Source organism: Populus alba, chromosome 1 (assembly GCF_005239225.2).
Source record: "Populus alba chromosome 1, ASM523922v2, whole genome shotgun sequence".
Lineage (NCBI taxonomy): Eukaryota > Viridiplantae > Streptophyta > Magnoliopsida > Malpighiales > Salicaceae > Populus > Populus alba.
Genome location: NC_133284.1, coordinates 25,046,044 through 25,068,164, shown reverse-complemented (window position 1 = coordinate 25,068,164; position 22,121 = coordinate 25,046,044). Strand labels below are relative to the sequence as shown.

Here is a 22,121-nt window from a genome sequence, read left to right as displayed (position 1 = left end):
GGTTAACTTCTAATTTATTTTTATATAATTTTTAAAAATTAAATTTTATTTGAAATTCAATTTTTAATACTCAAAATAATTCCAAACATTAGGTTGATTAAAAGCTTTGAATGGAATTCAAGGTTTCAAAAATGTTATTAGGAGAAACTAATTTCGCATTAGAATTAAAAGGATTCAATTGCATTTTGTCGAACTATAGGGTCCAATATGACTCAATCACTGAATCACAGGGACCTCCGCCAACGAAAAACCTATAAAAGATAGATAGAGAAGCACGAAACAAGAAAACGACCATACAGCGGGGAAGAAAGAGAGAGAGAGAGAGTAAAAGCAGCTAAAAGCGAGCGCTATGGGAGAAGCAAGCTCCACCACCGCCTACGATGATATGCTTCTCAAGAGCTTCTTCGCCGAAGTCAGCGAAGTCGAGCGAGATAACGAAGTCACCAGGTCTCTCTCTCTGTAATTAATTAATCTATTTATGTATATATACATGCATTTGAATCGTAATTGGCGTTTTAATTAGGGTTTATGATTTTGAACCAAAACTGTATCTATCTACTTTCCTGTGATTTGGATATTGCCTTTTCTTTTCTTTTATTTTCGATCGATTGATTATTTAATGTGTTAATTATAGAGATGAAATTGTGAATTTTGTGCTTGAATATTATTTTTTTACTTCAATTTATTTATTCACTCATATAATATTAATTTTTGAGAAATAAACATTTGATTTACTTGAATTCATTTAATTAATTTTTAAAGATCGATGATATTATTTGAGTGATTGAATGATCTTTGAACAGTTAATCATATCATCGTAATCTGTTGTAAAATAATGCTCCATTGGAATGTTTAGAAAGAGATGGTTTAGGAAATTTGGAGAATTTGAACAAAAAAGAGTTGAAATCTTCTACATTGAGAAACCCTTGAAACAGCTCAGGGTTTTTGTAAAGTTTTCTTCTTCTTTGTTTTTGTTTTTGTTTTTATTCAGTATTTTGATAAGTATCCATTGGTTGATTCATCTCCATCCTTCATCTCAATAAGTAATACTGATTTGCATTATCATAGAAGCAAATATGTCGTTGGAGAGGAAGGGAAGGGAAGGGAAGGAAATCCATTTGATAGCATTTAATGCTATTTAGATACTATTTCCTTGTGTAATGTTTAAAATGCAAACTTCTCATTTGATTTCTGTTCTAATTTATTTTTGTCTCCTTGGAAAAAATTTAAAACTCTTTAGGATTCTTTCATGCTTCAAGTTAAACCCATTTGAGTATCTAAATTTACCATTTGAAGCATCTCCAGAGGATGTCAAAAAGCAGTATCGTAAGGTAATTATTCTCTTCTAGGTGATGGGATTTATTGTTTTACTATTGTGTTCATTATTTAGCAATTTATTCACAATTTCACATGCTTTGCGTGTAATTTCATGCAGTTATCTTTGTTGGTTCATCCTGATAAGTGCAAGCATCCACAAGCAAAAGAAGCTTTTGGTGGTAAATTTTTCTATTCACTATATCTTGCATGGTTTGTGAGAACATGAATATTGTGACTGGCTCGTTATCTTTTATCATATTGATTTTTTATTCACAAACTGGAAATACAAACTCTTGCATTGACTTGAAAAGATGTCAACTCCAACTTAAGGTCTTCTGCCATGTTTTGGACAAATCAAGTTTAGACCTGGAAATACTGTATCTGGCCAAATATTTTAAACCAAACTGGATCCAGATCCAGCCCAGCATGAACTTAGCTCAATCCATCATATTAGTAGAACTGTACATATTGAGAAAACCTGGCTAACGCAATAGCAACTGTTATTTCCAGACATGAAGTGTAGATAAATCACAGGAAGTTGTAATTTTTATAATTCACTGTGATATGATTTCTTCGGCATAATGAAACTGGCAGTGTGAAGGTGCATCATGATTTGAAGTAAAGAGGAGATAGTAAATGATGGCATATTGATGGTAATTTGATTTTCTCTTGGTGTTGTGGTTGAAAAATGGGCCAGAAAATGTTAGATTTTGTATCCAGATAAACTTATTGCTTTATGGAAGACTAGCTTTGGACCTTTGGTAAAGCTCTTAGAAGCTATATGCACAACTGACAAACACAACAACTGACAGACAATAAGTCTCCTTCTTCAAAAAGATCTAAATTAGGAAATAATTAAGAATATATTTCCTATTGAGATTAAATTAAGATAGTTGTGATCTACCTCCACAAAAATATTCTTCTGTCTTTTAGCCACAGTGATGCAAGTGACTTACTGTGCCAGAAAGCAGACTTTCTGGATGAGGACTTAAAATGATTACAAGTGATATGCATTGTTCTAAAGCAGAAAATCAGAAAATTGAAGAATGACCTCACTGGCGCTGTTACAGGTTTTAGAATTTGATTATGCTATGCTCAACTTAACTCTGATCTTTAAGGAGACTACCATTCCAATGTGTTGTGTGTTTGATGGTTGTTTGTAATTTGTGATGAACTGTTTCCGGATGGCTTTTTGATTGGTAATCCATATATCATGTGAACAGATAAGGAATGACAATCATAACCATATGTGTGCATTAAGTATTGATACATAACTTGGAAATTGTTTTCTTCTGGAAGCATACTTTAATGGCTCACTCACATGGCATCATTAACTTGTGAGCAGCATTGGCAAAAGCCCAGCAACTCTTACTTGAAGAACAAGAAAGAGATTATGTTCTTACCCAGGTTAATGCAGCAAAAGGTTAGTGCTAGAGACTTGATGGTTTACTTTCCCCCTAATGTTTTAATGGATTGCGGATGATTTTTTGTGGAAACCAAAAAGCAAATGTTAATGGTGATTTCATGTTTATTTATGCATCTTGTTTATTTTCCTATTCCCCTTTCTTTGTAATGTATCATCCATCTTATGTGGCAGACACATTTGGTCCTTAATTAAGATGTATTTGCATTTTCCAAGTTGATATGAGAATTGCTACTTCTGTAGCCACATTTGAAGGGGTATATGCTGAAATATCCAAAAGCATGGCATTGTGTATTCTATGTTTATTGTCCTCTGCATGCTGAATTAGTGCATTCCTGATGTTGAATTTCAGCATTTCTGTTCACTTTGTCTATTCTTTCTTTTCTTCTTCTTCTTCTTGTTTTTTTTTTTTCTTTTTTTCATTTTTCAAATTGATTTTTATGAAGAGCTTATAAATAATGTAATGTGAATTTGCAGAAGAACTTCGAGCAAAGAGGAAGAAGCAGTTGAAGAAAGATACAGCCTCCAAAATAAAGTCACTGGTTGACGAGGTCTGTGAGGTTTTAATTATATATTTGTCATTGATTGCTTCTTGTATTCGTGCCAATGGATCATTCTTGATGTAGAATTAACATGAAATATCTTTTAGGTTGGATACTAGAGGTTTCGAGCAAATGGTTAAATTACATATTCAACACCCCATCGCCCCAATTTATCCCAAAAAAAAAAAAAAAAACAAAGAGAAGATTTGGTAACTACAGTCACTGCAAAACTTTCTCAATTCCCTCTAGTTGTCAAACACTTAAAATGAGAGGTTTCTGTCAAGTTTTACTTAGCAGTTGAAAATCTGAAGAGTTATTGATCAAAGCCAGAAACTTGTGGGTAGCTCTTGTAATTTTGCTATGCCCTGGGCAATGTTGAGCATTTACCTTAAATAAAATGCTACCAAAATAAATGTTATCGTTGTTGCTAAAGTTTCTCAAGGTAAAACAATACTTGTAGAGAATAAACAATGATTGCCTTAGCTTAAAAAATGAGAATTGGCATTGGTCTTGCAAATTACTTCTTTCAAAAATCAAAAGGTAAAAATTGACATGCAATCAATGTCTCTTTTAGTGTGGAATTTGTGTTGCTGGTATTCATTTGAGTGCTGATTCTCATCTTACCATATTGTCTTCCTTCTCACCGCTACTCCCCTTCCATCTCTTAGACCTTTTGTTTGTGTTACCTGTATTGTTTATTGCCATTTTGAAGTCAAATTGAGTTAAATTTTTATCTTCTCAAATCGACATTTGCTGAATTCTTTGTGTATATACTGAAGAAATTATATCTGATAGTTTCATTAATCTTGAGTTAGCATCCTTTACTTTCAAATATTTTTTAATAATTTTGCCATGTTTGTTTGGAGTTCCTGGTATCTATTGAAGGATTTTTATTTTTATTTTTTTGGTTCAAAGAAAGTAGTTGCTGCACTGGCATTTGTTGTCAACCACAACTTGCCCATCTATGGAACCGAGCCTCTAATTTCTCCTTTTATTTTGAGGGTCATATGTTGAATTCTTTCCTCTTATGTGAACAGGGAAAATATGATCAACAATACGAACAGTCAGAGGAGTTCCAGCAGGAGCTAAAATTGAAGGTTCGAGAAATATTAACTGATCAAGAATGGCGGAGGAGGAAAATGCAGATGAGGGTATGTTGGAAGATCAGTTATTTTCTCCTTTGCTACCTGTGTTCTTGTTTAAAGTTGTGCATTTTCATGATCCTCTTTCTTGTCATTTAGATATCAGAAGAGGAAGGTAGATTGAAGAAGGATGAAGAAGAACAAAAGGAGATGTGGAAGAGAAAGCGTGAACATGAGGAGCAGTGGGAAGGAACAAGAGAAAAGAGGGTTTGTTCTACATTTTTTTTTCCAAATTTAGTTTCCTTTGGCGAACCTTTGAAACTTGTGAGTTTAAACTTTTATTTCCTTGGTTATATGCTTGTTCAATTTTCCAATGCCCAAGGGTTACAATATCTGATAGATCCAAGTTCTTTGACTAATATTGTTCAACAAGTGCATGAATTGGAATGTCTTGTTGCATATAAAATTTGAATTCATATTTCTAAGGTGTTGGTTTGTATCATTGCGGTTTTCTATTATTTTTTCTAGAAAAAAAAAAAGAAGAAAAACAAGTTTGGTTGTATTATTGTCTCTATTTATTTATATATTTATTTTTCATGAACAATTTTGAAAATTAAAACAGGTTTTCTAGACAACAAAAAGTGATTTTCTGTTTGGATTTTTCATATATAAGATATCATCCTCTCCATTCTTTTCTCTTGTCTTTTGAAAATCTCCCCTTGTCATTTTTACTACATACTAATCAGGAGAGTAAAATGTTTAGAGCTTTTCCGATCAGATAATTTTGATAGCAACTTTCTATAAAATTCACCTGTTAGCTGGTAGATCTACTCATGAAATAAAATTGAAAAGGTTGATTAACTTTTATACTGTAAAACTGGATGCGGACGGGCATGGGTGATAAGGTCCTCCAGTTGTTAGATCAAAGAAGTGAAAAGAAGATGCGATTTGGCATGTTGTGGTTCCTGCAAAGAGCATCACTTTTACCCATTTAAATGATGCTTCTGGCCATCTTAAAATACCTCTCTATTCTGTTCCTTTCACCATTAAAACTTAGTTTACGAGGCATACCATGGCCATTAGAGATGAGAAAGGGCTACGCAGTTTGCTATTCATACTCATCTTCATGTCTTAGTCTACATCCATATTTAAACCACATCAGCAGCAAATTTACAAGGATTCATTTTGAAGTCTTAGAACTCAAATACAAAATATCAAAAATTTGCAGTTTCCCTGGTTGATAAGTGGATGTTTATAGTATCTACATGCAATCGTGCACGCCACTGCTTTTGTTGTTGTCTTCCTTGTATATACTTTGAATCACATTTTTTATTATTTTCCTTCTGCCTCCCCTCAAAAGTAAATGGTATCTATTGAGAAGGGTTTGCTCTGCCAATTAGAGATTTTTAGCTTTACATCATTATGTGGCATAACATTGATTATTATTGCCATTGTTGGTCATCATCAGGTTTCAAGCTGGAGAGATTTTATGAAGACAGGAAAGAAGGTGAGACTATATACTGATTTTGCTGAGCCTAGATGAGATACAGTTTCTACTATTTTTTTTTTAGTAAGCAATAAAACCAGGGGTGAAACTATGTTTCCTTTTAATTTGTTTGCAGGGCAAAAAGGGAGAGATTCGACCACCTAAACTCAAGACCGAGGATCCCAACAAGTCCTATGTTCAAAGGCCAGTAAAGCGAGGTTAATTAGCATATGATATCATCTACTCTTGATAGCTATGACATTAACAACAGAGTTTCCTGGGAGATGAAGGAAGCTCTGGAAGTAGGTCTAAAATTGTATCAGTCCAAGTCGTGCCTGTATAAAGGACATGATTAAAGTGGATAATAGGGTTTCGCGGAGCATTGTCTTTCGCCTTCAGTTGAAACCAAATCCTCGGTAAGGCGTTTTCAGATCTCGATTGTCAGAGGATAAAATTACGGATACAATATATCACTTTACTGATTTTAGAAGACTAAATGGTTAGCTATTAATGTATTTTATTTTCCCTTGAGCATATGAAACATGTGCCAGGCGTATGCCTTTCTTCTATGTGTGCTGTGAATATTAGAATTACTAAGGTATTTGTGTGAAATTAAAATTATTGCGGCATTTTCTTGACTGAATGAAACAACGCTGGTAATGTGGATGTGGAACACCTATGCTTGAAAATCTTCAATAATGGTTACCCTGAAAGATAATTATCAGAACCGTCTTTTACATGGTTATGCCTTAGGTTTGCTTTTCTTTTTAATTTTCTTTTGAATGTCAGAATTAAGTAAGATTAGATTGGCATGCCAGGCTTATTTGTGACTGATCCTGCCTTATTTGAAGAGGGTTCCTTCATGATGAAGTTGAAAGCATAGTTTTCAGACATAATCTTGGCAAGTCTTGGGGGTCACCTTGGTCAACTTTTTTTATTTATAAAAAATAAAAATAACATTATTTTAAGAGAGAATAAAATAGAGAAATCAAATGGATTTTTACCAGCCTACAAGTTAACTTGAGTTTTTAATTAGTTTTGTTGAAATTATTTTTTAAAAAGTTTTTCACTTTAATATATTAAAATGATTTGAAAACATTAAAAATATATTAATTTCAAGTAAAAAAAAATAATATTTTTTTAAAAAAATATTTTTAAAATATAAAATCAAATAACTAGTTGAATTAAAAAGAAGTCTATTTTGTCTCTGGTTGGTTTTGATGTCAGCTTAGCTTTAGGTAGTGCTGCTGCTGATGACATGGAGTTCTCCAATGGCTGGTTGTCCTTCATATGGCATATTCATTGTGTCATTTGCTCTGTTTTCCTTCACTTTATTTATTTATTATTATTATGATTTGTAGTGGCCTTTTCGAACCCCTGCTGATGAATGAAATTCATGCTTTTCTATTCGTTGATGGTCATTCCTGTTGTTAGAAAATCATTCCAAGCCTTCACGGGTAAAAGCATGACATTACAAAATTGGTACCAAGAGAGAGACAGCAGGAGATCAATCATCTGCGAGGCTGCAACTCTTTTAACAAAAATTATTAAATAATAGAAACCAACTCCTCTCAGAAAATCCAGGTTTTATCTCAAGTTCTAATTCTCGAGAAAAAGTGAAGGAAAAAAAAACAGAAAAAGCAGTTTCTTCTCTAGTTCTAGCAGCAAAAATCACCAAACGGCCAATCTGGGAAAAAAAATCTCAGACTTTCGTAGACCAAAAAAGCTTCGTATCCTCACACAAATTATATTGTACAAAGAGCAGAAATGAGAATTACATAACACCTCTATAATACAAAGATTTTAGACAGTATATATCTCACCATCAATGTAAGGACCCCGTGCCCTCATAAACAGAATGAAAAGCGAAAAAATAAAAATAAATATTAGGCCTAAAACAAGGAATAAAAAAAAATATAAGAAAAACTAATGTGAAAATACCCAGCACTACCAACCCGTCAAAATAAACCTGGAAGACTTTCTACCTGTTCGTTGCTCAATTTACAATGGGCAAGTGGTTCAGATCTGCAACCTTTAGCACAACAAAGTGAACCCAACCGCCACACCTGCAACCTGGTTCTCAAACTTGTGTGGTAACCATCTCAAGGCCTAGCAACTCTGTCTTAAAATCAAAAATCAGAAAGCCTTCAAATTTCTCAGGAACGGCAGTCGCAAGTGTGGGAATTCCTGGATGTGGCATCATGCTCTATACAGATGACAGAAACCCAGGGTGAATGCACAAGCTCGGAATGAGTATGTGTAAAAATCAGAAGCGTCTGTTATATCCAAGCATGATGAAGGCCACGATCATTTGTTACTTGAGGACGGCCTCTAGTTGGTGTAGGAGGTCTGTTAGCATTCAACTCCTGTCTCATAAGAAATGCAATGGAAACGTGATTAAAGATCAGAAGTCAGCATAAAGAAAATACATCAAAACATGAAAATTTTGAAATGTAACAGCACCTGCATCCATGTATCTTCGATATGACGTTCGGGTGAAGCTTCTGGTGATGAAATTGCTGGTGGTAAAGGATGAATGAGTTTGGGAACCACCACAAGGTCTCTTCCCAAAACTAAGATTGCCCCTGCATTATTTGCAGTACCTGTAGAAACAGGCAGGAATAGAATCACTAAAACTTACTAATCATGACTCTCATGAAAAATAAATAGCCAGTTAAGTTGACGAGAAAATACCACAATAATTGGTGGCGGAGAAAAGTGTAATTAAATGTCCTTGAGCAAAACGCTCGAAGCCATCCATCACACATTCATGGGCACGTACAATCAACTGAAGATCATTGTTATTGCAGAACTCCATAACACGATCAGGCTGCAAAGGACAAAAGAATATTTAATGACCATGTTAACAAACATCGCCATAATGGACATGACCACCATTGCTGAATCAAATAAACCAGCCAAATGACTACAAATCCTTGAATTGCAATTTTAAGATGAAATCCAAAAGCTCCCGTTGCATCATATAGCAAGAAAGGAATTTGAGAACATGGAATCAGTGTAAGCATAATCAAGTAGATAAAAATAAGAACCTAATTATGTGCTATCATTATTTTAGAAAAAGCTCTAGTAAGTCAAACAGACCATCAAGGAAAACAAGTTGCAAGGCAGCAGACATATAAACCAAGGAAGCTACACTACTGTAATGAATTAAACACAAGCAATACAACTGATCTTACCCCAAATGTTACCAACCCTGGACCCCTAGCATTTGGTCGCAATCCTTCCACGCTGTCATTTTCTGTTGGATCAGACCTATAGTGGAAGAGGGAAAAAAATGCAATTATAGACAAATAAGCAAATAGATAAGCAAATGAGAGCAATGGAGCAGAAGCACTGACCATAACAAATCCATAAGCACAATTGAACCTGCTTCCATGGTAATTGGACGTTGAAGATTCTCAATCTGTTCCACATGATTTATTGACCGACCAATACCACCATGCATACAAATGATTTTCTTCTCAATTAGTGCTGCCAAAGGAAGCCAATTGAACAATCGATTTATCCGATGCCAAACCCAAATTCCATCTCTCTCACCCTGTTCATCAAACCATTTTTAGCTTGTAGCTAACAAGTCGTTAAGATAGGATACAGATGTAAAATGTATATAATACAATACCATTCGCTCAATGCACTCAATCCGGAATCCAAAAAGGGCATTGATATCTGCAGCTTCATGGTTCCCACGAATTAAATGTACATTGTTGGGATACTCAACCTACAACAGTCAAACATATTTGCAGAAAGCTCCCATCAAGATCCAAGGCAAAGTTTAAAGAGGAAATCAAAGGGATTATTTGTGGCTAAGAAACAAATATCTATCCTTCCTCAAAGAGAGGAAGAGAAGCAGGCACGCCAATATACCTTCAGAGCAAGCAGAAGAGTTATGGTCTCCAAGCTGTGCTGGCCACGATCAACATAATCTCCTAGGAACAGATAGTCGATATATCTGACAGTAATAGAATAAAATCAGCCTCCTCAAAAACTTAAGAACAAAGTGTGAATCTCTGCATGTGAATGTCTCCATATACATTCACGCACAAAAAGATTACTGATACATGATAACTGAGCACTTCCAACTCCCACCCCCATTCACTACTCTAATCCAAACCTCAATTCCCTCTTCCTGCCACCACATCTTGCAGCAAACAGCCAAAAAGATCACCACTTCATAGCCTTAGACTAGCTCATCCTACAAGTCCTTGAGCCCTTTCTCCTATAATTTAAAAACAAATACCCAATTTTTTTATTCTCAGCAGCAACCTACAAGTTCTTTGTAGAGGGAATAATCAAAAGATAACCTCTCAAGGTTGGCAAATGGAAAAGAAAAGTCCGTAAGGCATCTGAGTTCATTACAATATAAATATGGGTAGCTGTAATCCAGAAATATTTTCAGCAGCCAATTTGAAATCCAAACCAAAATTGATCCTTGACATCAAGCATTTAAACTTTGCACAGATTAACCCATTACTTCATACAAGGATTTAGAGATTGCAAAGCAATCCTTTCATGAGGGTTTGTGTATGGAGTTCATACATCATTTGGTGCATGGGAAATTTGTTGCTTGTCCTTTTCAGTTAGGCAGGTAATAGGTGAGGATTTTTCATTTTAACAGAGGATTGCTTTGCAATCTATTTGGCATCATAAGATAGGGATTAGATGCGAAAGGGATCTAAAAATAAAAAATTCAGTAGTTGATAGTATTCATGGAGTGAAATTGTGGGAGACTAGCTTTCTGCAAAATTGATAGGTTTCTCTGTTGGATATAGAAAAATAAAATAAAATAAATAAATCCATCATGATCAATATTTCCAGACTTTTATCTCATTATATAGATAAATAAGCTTTGGTGACATGAATCAGCGTGCATAATGTAGAACCTATAAATATTCACAAAAATGCTTACGCAATGTCACCAGCAGTTGAAGGTGAACCATATTCATCAAAAAGGCGCATCAGATCCCCAAACTGCCCGTGCAAATCACCAAATATCTTGATAGGAGCCTTAAGCTGTAAAACACTTGGTTCACTTGAAAATATCCTTTCAGCACTGTCACAAAGATCTGCTATTTCATTGCAATCTAAGAAAAACTGCCGGCGAACTGGAGGTTTCCAACCACGAGGCTTTAAAAGATGTGCCACAACCTGATAAAATAGAAAAAGACCACGTTAAGCTACAAAACAGAGAATTTGGGCAAGAAAATTAAGTCTTGGCAAGTGATTCACCTAAAATGCCAAAAATCTAACAAAACTTCACCTCTTGCATCTAAAGAATTCAAGAATAGGTGCAACCCATGAACATGGAAAGCATACAACATCTAAAAAAATTTCACCTCTTGCAGCTAAAGAACCCAAGTAAAAGGGTTAAGTTGAAAAGAGGGGAATAAAACATCAAACAAGTCTAAGGAGCACTGATTTGATTCCAAACCATTTCCTTGATCCAATAAAAACCAAATGACTTTGATGGATACTAGAAATTATGTTGGAAATGACAATGCAAAACAGAAGGGTCATATACTTGGAAACAACAACCAAAAACAAATGCTTGACCATAAGGTAGTTCAGAGGGCGGCAAAGAACAACACACAATATTCGAAGAGATTTAGGAGAATTAAGCAACATAGTAGTGTTCTTTTATCCTGAATATAAGATGGACGTATCCAAGACCTTGGTGCTCATGTTCTAACATGGCACAACTATCCCTCAATGACACCAAAAAAAAAAAACAGAAAAAAAAAAAGATATCTAGTGAAAAGGCAGAAAAGAATATTTATATGGACCTTGACACTGTAGGTTTCACGTCTATTTAAAATTTATGCCAAATAGTATATCAGTAGACAGGAAGTAGTTTACAATGTAGAGTATTCAGCTACATAAGCAAATATGTTAGTATCCAGCAACACAGATATATTATTATACTCATCTCAATTTGGAACACGTCAACGAAGCCCAAGATTAGTTAAATTGAATCTTCACTTCAATCCACAATGCATATGCCTATCTCAGCTATCAATCCACATGCGCATAATTAGACTTGCATTAAAGACAACCTTTGCAGTATACAGACTAAAATGCCAAAGCAAGAGCATTAACAATAGCAATATTTCCAGACTATTCAGGTCAGCAGCACAGCATGCCCACATAGTCTACATTGTATAAAAATGTCACTACATGAAGCATTTTCATAACCACAATGCACATGTAATTCATATTAAGCACTGAAATACCTTTTTTGGCACGCTATTGATGGACATTTGTCGATCCAGTAGTTTCCTAGCTGCAGTTGCACTCTCAGGGGTCCCATAACTTACCCGCCTGCCTTCATTTTCAAACTGATCAATTGAAAGCTGTCTGACCATGCCACCTAAAGCCCCACCAGTCTCAGCAGCTACAACAACCTGAAAGGGCAGTAGTGAAACATCAGGTATAACATCTGGTGTAAATGTGCACATTTCATACCAAAATTGACTTGAGATCGTATTTAAAAAGTTCATAAATATTTTATACTGACAGCTCTGTGATGTAACCGAACTCCAGCAGGAGCAATGTTGTTTGATCCAGCAGAATCAGGCTTAATCAAAGAAGATATTTGTTTCCCGCTAGGAGTAGCCTCTGCCCCACGATCTCTATCAGGTAGTTCAACTTCACCATTAACTTGCCGTGCCTTGGCAGCAGCCAGAGTGGCACTGATAGCCTGAGCTTCTGCAGCTGCTGCTTCAACCAAATACTCAACACCTTTGTTTGTCCTCCTGGGCAACAATGCACATCCAGCAGCTCTTTGAATGATGATTATTATCTACTTGAATGAAAGCAAAAGACCAAATGCAGTGGCTGACTTACCTCGGTCCAGAAAGCATGGCATTCTCTGTGCTTATATCAGTGTACATGTCACCATTTACTGGAGGAGCAACTGGATTGCCCAGCACAACAGAACCATCAGGTGCTGCTTCAGGCATGGTTTGCCTAGTTCTTTCATCCACAAATCCGTATCTTCCAAGTGCCCGACCTGCTTGTACATTGGATGCAGCGGCTGCAGCTGCAGCATGGGAAGCTGCACTTGTTGTTTCAGCAGCAGCCAGATCTTCAGCAACAAGTAGGTCATCAAGCAACACCCCTATGCATAAATGCGTGTATCAAAATACAGTACTTATAGTGTTAGGATAAGAGGAGCTCATTGGAAAATCTTCAAAAAACTGTCTGCAAGATTTGAGTTTTTATAATATTCTTCCAAGGAAGACATCTCTATATCATCAACAATCCTCTTGATTGATCATTTAAATTCAGAAAGAAAGCAAAATGACACCAGACCAGACTCCATTGCAGCCTGTTAATGTGTGTTCATACGTGAACCATCAGGTTAAGGGATCAAGTCTGGCGGTTGCATATAGAAAGGAAATAAACTAGTTCAGGACAAGATAAACAAGGACTGAGTCAAGGACCATAATTTCTGCTCACGTTCTAACAAGTTAAGGATTATTATAAACCATCACTCCATGAAGGCATCTTGACCTGCTCTATGATGTGCATGTTTAAGCTTATTGGTTTGTCCATTTAATGCACTGAAACGCACATTACTCCAATTAGAGCCATGTAGGATATATTACAAAATCTGCTTGAGCTTTAACAATGTGTCCATATCTTGTCGAATATACTCCACAGAATTCCATTTCAAAACCAATTGAGAAACGTTGAGTGAAATCCTCTAACAGGTGTCCCTCAGTTATCTTTCCAAAACATCCAGATAATTTTTGCTCATCACAACAGAATTCAACTATACAGCTATTTTGTAGTGTTGGCTCATGATGGCCAAAAGGCCAAAAGAAAACTTATAAAGAAAATGCAGCAATTATAATATAATAGGATCATCGCATACCGCCACGTAAGCCGCCATAAATAAAAATCAAGTCACCAACTGCAGCAGCTGCATGCCGGCAACGCCTTGTTAACTCAACTGCAGCATCTCCACCAGCAGCATCGGCACTGTACCTGCCAGTCCTTGGACTGGTGACCACAGATTTTGTATCACACCAAACTCCTGCTGCAGTATCCAACACTATACATGGGAAAGCATGAGGTTATTGTTGGAATTCTGGGCAGAACCATCTATAAAGACAATATACGAATTAAAACAGTAACAAGTACAATCTTATTAGTGGCACTTAGATCACTGGAACTGGATTTTAAATTGCCCCCCACCCAACACCAAATTTGAGCTAAATAAAACTGACTGCTCAAATTGATGACATTGAAAATAGAATAAACACAATTAAATGCAACTTTCGATGTGAAAGGGCCAAAAGAAAAACCATGAAACCTTGTGGAATCAAATATAAGTTATTTGGCACAAATATTTCATAATTTTCAATTTCAGCTGTAAGAGTCCTGCATCCTTTAGGAATTTCACACACAGCACTCAGCTTAATAGCATCTCTCTCATAGTTATATGTACACCATATAGCAGGTAAAATCAGGTATCAAACCATAAAATCAGGCAACCTCAACCACCTAGGCCGAATAGATGGCTACGTTTTTGCATGCCTTCTTATCCTAAAACCCATTATTAAGAAATGGGGCTGAAACCATCTGATAAAAATACCAGAGGTAAGAGTCCTAAAGATTGCAAACTCAGGATTTACCAGCAACACTTGATGAATCTTCTACCATACGACCACCACCAAGTGCCCCTCCAGATACATGGAGCCTTGCATTCACAAAGACCTAAATTACAAAATTGAAGAGTGATTAATCTTTAAGGACAGAAGAAGTCAATCAAGAAACAATATATTCAAGCAAAAGAACCTACTGCTGCATGTTGATATCTTGGAGATGGTGAGACACCAGGAGCAATTGCCCATTCCCAACGGCCATCCCTGTGTTTAGCAAGTCCATAGGCACTTGCAAGTGGCTGAAAAGGTCAAGAGGCAAGGACACAAGCAGCACATTAAAAGAGCTTAACAAAATCTCACATCACAAACAAAAAAAGTGTCGCCATTATCAGAAACAAAGTAATTTCCATGTGTGCTTCCCAAAATGAAAGTTTCCAAATGAAATGAAGATTTTGAAAAAATGAAGAAGGCCATGATTTCGAAACTATGAACTCCTTCATTGAAAAATATCATTGTTCCTGTAACATTGTTATTATCTAAGTAAAATGTATGCAGAGAATATAAAGTTACACACGATTCAGTCCATTCCAGGAAAAGTTGACTCAGAAGATAAGAAAAATTCCAAGCAATTAAAGAACAAATTTGAGAAACCACATTAATCAAAAGTTTAAAAACTTCAGAAACAAAAATCACACTGAATTGACTACTGACTATAAGAGAATGCATACGACAGCTTTCCAAATACCAAAGACTCAGAGAATGTAGATGACAAGTTTCCAAATCCCAACGACCCCAACTGCACAACGCACCTTATTATGGAAGGAAAGAACAGCGAAACAAAAAAAGTATCTCACTCTTCCCTTAAAATGCTTACAAAACCTAGAAGCTTTTTCTCTAAATTCTTCTTGTTATCTCTGATAGGTAGCAATACTAATTTGTTTATTTAGATTAATAAAATAGATATCCACTATTGATCACTAGTGTAAATGTACAAATTTCTTCCAAAAGCTGATACAGTTATTGTCATTATTCATGCAGAGGATTTTGTTTCCATTTTTAATTTCATGAATTAGAAAGATTAGCAACACCATGCAACTTGTTTGCCAGCAACGTTCTAACAATTTGCATTCTGAGGTTGATTGACAAAGGACAAAAATCGGAGAACATCTCTTGAAGCAATCAATATGTAATAAACAAAGGAGCCAATTAATAACTAAAAACTATTGTGACATGTATCTATTACCATGTCAAGTTTTCAGCTTACCACACTGTTTGCATCCCTCCCACCACAAAGCAGAAGCAGACCATCTGAACGAGCACTTGCAGTTGCATACCTAGCCAAGTATAAAGGACAAGTGAGCTAGGCCTTCAGATATGATGAATGAACTACAAAATAAAAGGGAACTGAAAAAAGCCAACTAAACAAAATAGAAGAAGCCATTAGTGATATCAATTGATATTTCAAACATGTAAAATACGAAGCTCCAATTTCTAAACTGCAATCCATGTTACTAGTACTTGCAAATATTGTCATTGGCACATGGATATTCATTTCCATCTTTTTCTACCATGCTCTGTCTCCATCTCTCCTTCCACCATATGTTATCTTTCATTTTCCAAGAGAAAAGATTCAAGCTCGAATTAACATACTGAAAAGGAAACTGACAGAAAAGAAATCGCATTTTTTAAATCATTGAGTCGATTTGCAAAGAGTGCATGAAATGGATATTTTCATTATGAAATGATAGTAGCTGAATGCAACATTTCATCAATAGTTACCAACAGTAGAAATGTTAGGATTTACAATTTGATAAGCCCCAACATCCAAACAAACATGAAGTTAACACTCAAGTTTTTCCATATATATAACATGGAAAGATTGTACAGGAACATTGTCAATAGGTGCACGAAAGCCAGGATCTTTCAGAAAATGGATTCCTATTCGAAGTGTGCATAACCGCATGGATAAGCTCGCACATATTAAGTAGTAACAGTGTGTCTAAATCATTTATTATGTTTGCATGAAAGAGAGAGGGTTTTACATGCATGGTGGTGGGCCTTCCCCTTCTGGTTCTAGTTTACGCCATTCATAAGGCTTGGCAGCTGTGTCCAGGGCCCATACGTCAGACAAAGGCCTTTTTCCTGAAAAGCATAAACCAAAAAATTTTAAAAATACATTGAAGATCTCGATATGTTCACATATGCATGCTTGCAGTGATGACCAACATGCTAAGTTTAACTCCATGTACAAAACATGAGGTTTAAGATTTGACTGTACAGCCACTTACCATCATTCCCTCCAATTGCCATGAGATACCTTTGACCCACCAAAGCCATCACATGCCCATATCGCGGGCCTGGGCCTGGGCCTTGAACAACCACTCTACATGAAATTAACATTCATATAGATCAAAATCACATACTAAATACAAGAGAATGAGCAAGCATTTGTAAGGACTCCAACCTATGCCACCGCGGCCGCTGCTGTGTTAGGTCAAGGACATGAAGATCCTCAGCAGACAAACCAGCTGGACCAATTCCACCCTGTGTTGAATGAAAAAATTCAAATTATGACTGAACAGTTCAAATATAACAAAGTAAAAAATAACCATGATCTGGTAAAGATATGAACTTCAAAGATAATTTGTCATATGTTCACCTGAATTACTACCATAGTTCCCACCGCAGTTGCCACATGGGCAGCCCTTGGTGTGGGTGGTTCTCCAAATGGAGTAATCCTGAAAAAATAACTCTGTAGTAAATGATCCCCGTAACAGATAGAGGAAGAAAGCAGTGTTTTAGAGTAGAATGGCTCATGAAATGAAGATTTCCGCATGCTAGGCTTACCTAGTCCATTTATTTGTTAACACGTCATAGCAGTGAACATCAGCGGTGGCGCCTGCTAGTCCTGCGTTTATAACAAATCATGAAGGTAATGAAAGTTCATGACACATTATCACTATGAGACTCGGTAGAGAAAAGATCCATTATCATGTGTTCATTCATTTCTTCTGGATGCAATTTCAGTTCAATGCCAGCAATGGTTATCAGACTGACACAAAGAATGAAATGGCAACCATATGCTACTCGGAATCAAGAAAATTAGTACTGAGTATAGGGATACCATACGAGTTAGGATATCAAAACCAATACAACAGGAAAACTAAATATCCATTCAGCTAGACTTGTGCATTTTCAAATCACAAACTATAGGAAATACTTGTTAATTACTTTGAGTTAGGCATCAACTTAAAAGCTTCACACACCATTAAAGCATTGCCATTCAAGACAACGACAAGATGAGCATCTTGAGCACAACACAGACTAAGGAAAATAATTACACAAGCCTGTTGAGTTCTATTAACAGTAGAACTCAAATGCCGCTGGTATAGCAAAACTAAAAGAAACAGTAAAATCAGTTCCACTCATGATTTTGCAGCTTCAATTTCTCAGTGAAAGAACAGCCAGGCTACTGGGAAGGTTTGAAACATAAAGAAATTTGCTTAGTATTACCAGAAAGAATACGGACCACATATCACCTCAAACAACTTCATAACCAATAGCAGAAAAAATTAGTTCAATATCACCAAAATGGAAAACAAACTACGCAAAATACCCAATCTAAATTGCACTGAATTTAAACAACCCTGGAGTTCACATAACCACCTAATCCTAATGCCAGTTCCTTCCCATTTAACCAGAATTCAGTAAGCTATGACCAAGTTCTTAATAGACCTAGTAACCAAACAAGCAAAAGATTATTAACTTAGCACGAAACAAACAAAAAACCAAAGAAACTAAAACCACCGATATAAAAAATAAAACCAAAAACATACTGATTCCAGCACTCCCAGCCGAAGAAGGAGTCCCAGTAGAGGCAGAATTTCCCTCAAGTGCCGTGGCACCACCAAACAAGATCAACCTTGGTCCAATATACCCAGGCGCCCCTTCTTCTCCGACAGCAGCCACATTAGTCAAGGTATGCCCACACCTAGGCCCAGGCCCATCCTCTTTCTTATCCATATTCGCATTCACCACCGAATAAGTGGGCGCATGTCTCGGCCCCACCACCGGACTCTGCTGTTGCGCCTGCGCTACTTGCTGCGGGGCCGTTGTAGTGGTACTAGAACCCGTAACCGCCGCCGTTGACGTATCCTGAGATCCCGCCGGCTGCTGCGACTGCTCCCCTATCTGTTCCCCGTCCATTTCTGCTGGCGCAGAACTAGCGCTCTGCACCGCCGGATCGTGATCGGTCGCCGCCATCGACGCGTCCAAGTCCATTTCTCAATCTACCAAGCCCTAATTTCAAGATCGGAGCTAAAATTCAAACGAATTCAAATCTCTAATTAACATTCTTGAAAGATTCACTTCGATTATATTTAGACTTTATCAATTCAAAACCCTAGCTCAAGATCGCTGATTTTCAATTTTCAGTGAAAAATTTTAAAATAGAAAGGGGAGAGAGAGTTATTGAATTTCTTTTCTTTTCTTCGATTAGGTTTTCTCGCTTTTCTTTCTCTCTCCAACGTCGAGCCGGTCGAGAAAACAAAATGAACAGGAAGAAATTATAAATTAAAAATAAAAATAAAAACGGAACGGAAACAGTTCACTCTTTCTCTCTCTAAAAATTGTACGTACGTGTGTTGGCATCTATCTTCGTTTCTCTCTCGATCAAATGCGTGCTGTTGCTTTGAGTTAATTGTTGATTTAGTCCCTATTTTCTGAAAAATATTATACATTAATCCTTTATTTTTAAAATCTATAATTTGTCTCTTGGTTTTAGTTCTTGTTTATTAATTATTAAAAAGGTAAAGAAATTACTTAACCCCGTTTGAAAGTGCAAGCGCGGCTGTTATTACATTCTTGTTTCCTAACTAAAAATGTCAATTTTAATATTTTTAATTTGAAAATATAAGCATAACTTTAGTTATACGATCTCTTTAAAAAATAATAATTATAAATTATTATATTATTCTTTCACTTACTCCGACAATAATTATTTATAATAAATTTTATATTTTACATGAATAGGAGTACAGTCCACTTGAGTAATAAATAATTTGTTAATATATGTTTGATAATTTAATTGAAAGTGTATTTATATAGTGTTCTGCCTTTAAAAAAGATAGTAAATCGATTTTTCTTTAGATTTTTCTAATAATTTACATAAAAACAATCAAAGAACTTTTATAAAAAAAAATAGTACTTTTAACAGTAAAAAAAAAAATAAAATGTTTTTTCAATGTATTGCTTGACATATTGTAAAAGGTTTTTTATTATTATTTGTCTTTTATAAAAAAAAAAAATTGTCAAAAGGATATATTTTAAATTTACAAGAAGAAAAAAAAAGCAAAGAAAAACAAACATTTTATGGCAGGACAACGGTCAACATGAGTAAAAGGGTTGAATTCTAGGTTTTCAAATATGAAGGACTAAATTGTATTGATTTCAAACAACAAGGACTGAAGAATAGTTTACTCCTTTTATTTTAGTTTATTTAATGATTAGTTAAAAATAATGATTAGTTTATTTCTGTTTCGGGATTTATTTTATCTGGAAAATGACAGGAGAGGTGATTGGTTCTGGTGTCTGTTACCGTTATTAACCTGTTAAGGTGTGTACGGGAAGGAGGAGGAGCGCCGTCGGATAGGGGGTTGACAGCGGAGAAAGGGACGGAGTTACCGAAGTAACAGGGAGAGGATTTAACTATTAACGGCAATAACCGGTTCCTATTTGCAAGGAGTTTGGCTTTGGTTGCCATCTAATTGTGGGAGTAACAAAAGAATCACACTCGAGAGTAAAGCACGTGATCACGCGCACGTTAGATTATGCATGCCATTTGTACATCTTAGCTATGGAATGTTTAAGTCGCGACATGCATGTGCTTGTTTCTATATTTGCGCTACTATCTAAATATGATAATTGTCAAGGACAACTTCGAGATTCTATTGTTTTAAAACCCAGAACCTCGTACGTCAACATGAGATCAGTTAGTGTGAGGCATGAACTTATTCAGGTTGAAAGGGAAAAAAAAAGTTAATCTGCTTAAAAATTCATGTTGATGCGGTGATCTTGTGAAACCGAACATTATCTCGGTAACTTTTTTGTCTTTTTCAAAACAATGGTTCTCTGATTCTTTAAAAAATTTAGGTTGAGCTGGATTTTATTCTAATTAAATTTTAAAATTATAAAAATAATTATTATTTTATTTTATTTTTTTTATGTTGATGAAGTTAAGTTTAGATCAAATTTAATCAAGTCATTATTATTAAAAAATACTAGTTGGGTCAGCAAGTTTTGCGAGCTAACCTAGATAGACTCGGGTTGTTTTATTGTGTTTTTTTTAAATTGATTTTTGTTCAATTTCATCCTCCAATAATTGATTTATTATGAGTTATGCTTCATAATTTGTTTTGTTTTTTTTTCTATGATATTTTTTCAGTTTGATGACCTGGTTTGTGTCTCTAACAAGTTAACTCATATTATTTTTTTTTTTTTTATAAAGTTATCTTGGTCTCATAACCTAGATTATGAGGTTGACCTGAGTTAACTCGGGTTATTTTTTGTGTTTTTTTATTTATTTTTTTAACTTCATCATTCAACGTTTGATTGATTGAGAACTAGGCTTCATAGTTTATTTTAATTTACTTTCTATGGGGTTATCTTGGTCTAACAACTAGATCACAAGTTTGAGAAGATAACTCGAGTTGATTTAGATCATTTATTATGGTTTCTTCTTTTTAATTATTTATTTTTTTCAAATAAATTCTTCAATATTAGATTTATTAAAAATTAAGCTTAATAATTTGTTTTAATTTACTTTATATAAAGTTATTATAGTCTCATAATCTAAAGTGTAAATTTTATAGATGAACTTGGATCGATTTAAGGACTTAGTGTATAAACTATATTTCTAAGTTGTTAATAATCAAACAACTAATAACACGATATGAAATCTACAAATTGATGTTTAGCAGCATACCAAATAGCATATAGGAATAATACACGTATATATCATTAATTATTATATTAAAAAAATAACAATTGTTAATGGATATGAAATCTACATATTATTGTCTAGCGGAATACCAAGTATATAACACTAAATACATAATGAAAATTGGTATAAAAGAATTGACTAGAACAGCTCTATTTTATAATGTAATATATTTATAATTATTCAATCATTCAAAGCTTTTTAATTTCATTTAAATCATTCAAGAGCTTCACTTAAACACACTCGAGAAAATTATGAGTTGATAAAATTATTAACTAAAATCACGTGTAAAATAGAAAAAACATGTTAAGAATCAACCTTGAAATGAAATGAAATCAGGCTAAAAAATCTCATGTTCATCCGGATCATCTCTCACGGTTTTTTTTTTTATGAGCTTGAGTTGAGTATTTTTCAATAGATTTTATATATATATATATATATATATATATATATATATATATTAAAGGTGAGCTAAATGCTTGATATGGTAATTATCAAGCCAAACCACGCACAATCGTATGACAAATCATGTCAAACATAGATAAATTGACTAAAACTTATAGTTAAAAGACAGAAATAATTCACCGCAAACCAATAAATCACAGTTGTCGGAACCTATCGGCAACCAATTCGGAAACGAGCCCATG

General features: G+C 35.1%; 2 protein-coding genes across 3 annotated transcripts; one reads left to right on the top strand and one right to left on the bottom strand.

Annotated features, from left to right (window-relative positions):
* The first annotated feature begins 277 nt into the window (after positions 1-277).
* Positions 278-6,419, top strand: LOC118046948 (uncharacterized). 2 transcript variants are annotated; one of them, XM_035056057.2, is made up of 9 exons: positions 278-447; positions 1,241-1,331; positions 1,436-1,496; positions 2,663-2,740; positions 3,218-3,291; positions 4,320-4,433; positions 4,524-4,688; positions 5,833-5,871; positions 5,987-6,419. In XM_035056057.2, exons 1-9 carry the CDS (start codon positions 350-352, stop codon positions 6,071-6,073), a joined length of 807 nt encoding a protein of 268 aa, XP_034911948.1. In that variant the 5' UTR covers positions 278-349; the 3' UTR covers positions 6,074-6,419. The 2 variants fall into 2 exon arrangements, with proteins under 2 accessions (XP_034911948.1, XP_034911949.1); XM_035056058.2 differs by having other exon boundaries at positions 279-447; positions 4,524-4,631.
* Positions 6,420-7,538: 1,119 nt separating this feature from the next.
* Positions 7,539-19,113, bottom strand: LOC118046947 (serine/threonine-protein phosphatase BSL3). Its single transcript, XM_035056055.2, has 21 exons — positions 18,314-19,113; positions 17,325-17,385; positions 17,137-17,215; positions 16,942-17,021; positions 16,766-16,860; positions 16,520-16,619; positions 15,742-15,811; positions 14,675-14,776; positions 14,508-14,589; positions 13,745-13,924; positions 12,712-12,985; positions 12,383-12,620; positions 12,099-12,269; positions 10,778-11,016; positions 9,736-9,820; positions 9,491-9,589; positions 9,210-9,409; positions 9,048-9,123; positions 8,545-8,680; positions 8,314-8,453; positions 7,539-8,216 (listed from the first exon to the last, which is right to left on the bottom strand). Exons 1-21 carry the CDS (start codon positions 18,756-18,758, stop codon positions 8,130-8,132), a joined length of 3,039 nt encoding a protein of 1,012 aa, XP_034911946.1. The 5' UTR covers positions 18,759-19,113; the 3' UTR covers positions 7,539-8,129.
* Between the last annotated feature and the right edge of the window lie 3,008 nt (positions 19,114-22,121).

What these genes read in the sequence shown, in the direction of transcription:
- LOC118046948 (XM_035056057.2), top strand. Translation starts at nt 350, where the DNA reads ATGGGAGAAGCAAGCTCCACCACCGCCTACGATGATATGCTTCTCAAG. An exon ending in CCAGGTTAATGCAGCAAAAG is followed by an intron (nt 2,741 to 3,217) that starts GTTAGTGCTAGA and finishes GTGAATTTGCAG; the next exon opens with AAGAACTTCGAGCAAAGAGG. An exon ending in TAAAGTCACTGGTTGACGAG is followed by an intron (nt 3,292 to 4,319) that starts GTCTGTGAGGTT and finishes TTATGTGAACAG; the next exon opens with GGAAAATATGATCAACAATA.
- LOC118046947 (XM_035056055.2), bottom strand. Translation starts at nt 18,758, where the DNA reads ATGGACTTGGACGCGTCGATGGCGGCGACCGATCACGATCCGGCGGTG. An exon ending in CAGCGGCCGCGGTGGCATAG is followed by an intron (nt 16,861 to 16,941) that starts GTTGGAGTCCTT and finishes AATTTCATGTAG; the next exon opens with AGTGGTTGTTCAAGGCCCAG. An exon ending in GAAGGCCCACCACCATGCAT is followed by an intron (nt 15,812 to 16,519) that starts GTAAAACCCTCT and finishes ATACTTGGCTAG; the next exon opens with GTATGCAACTGCAAGTGCTC.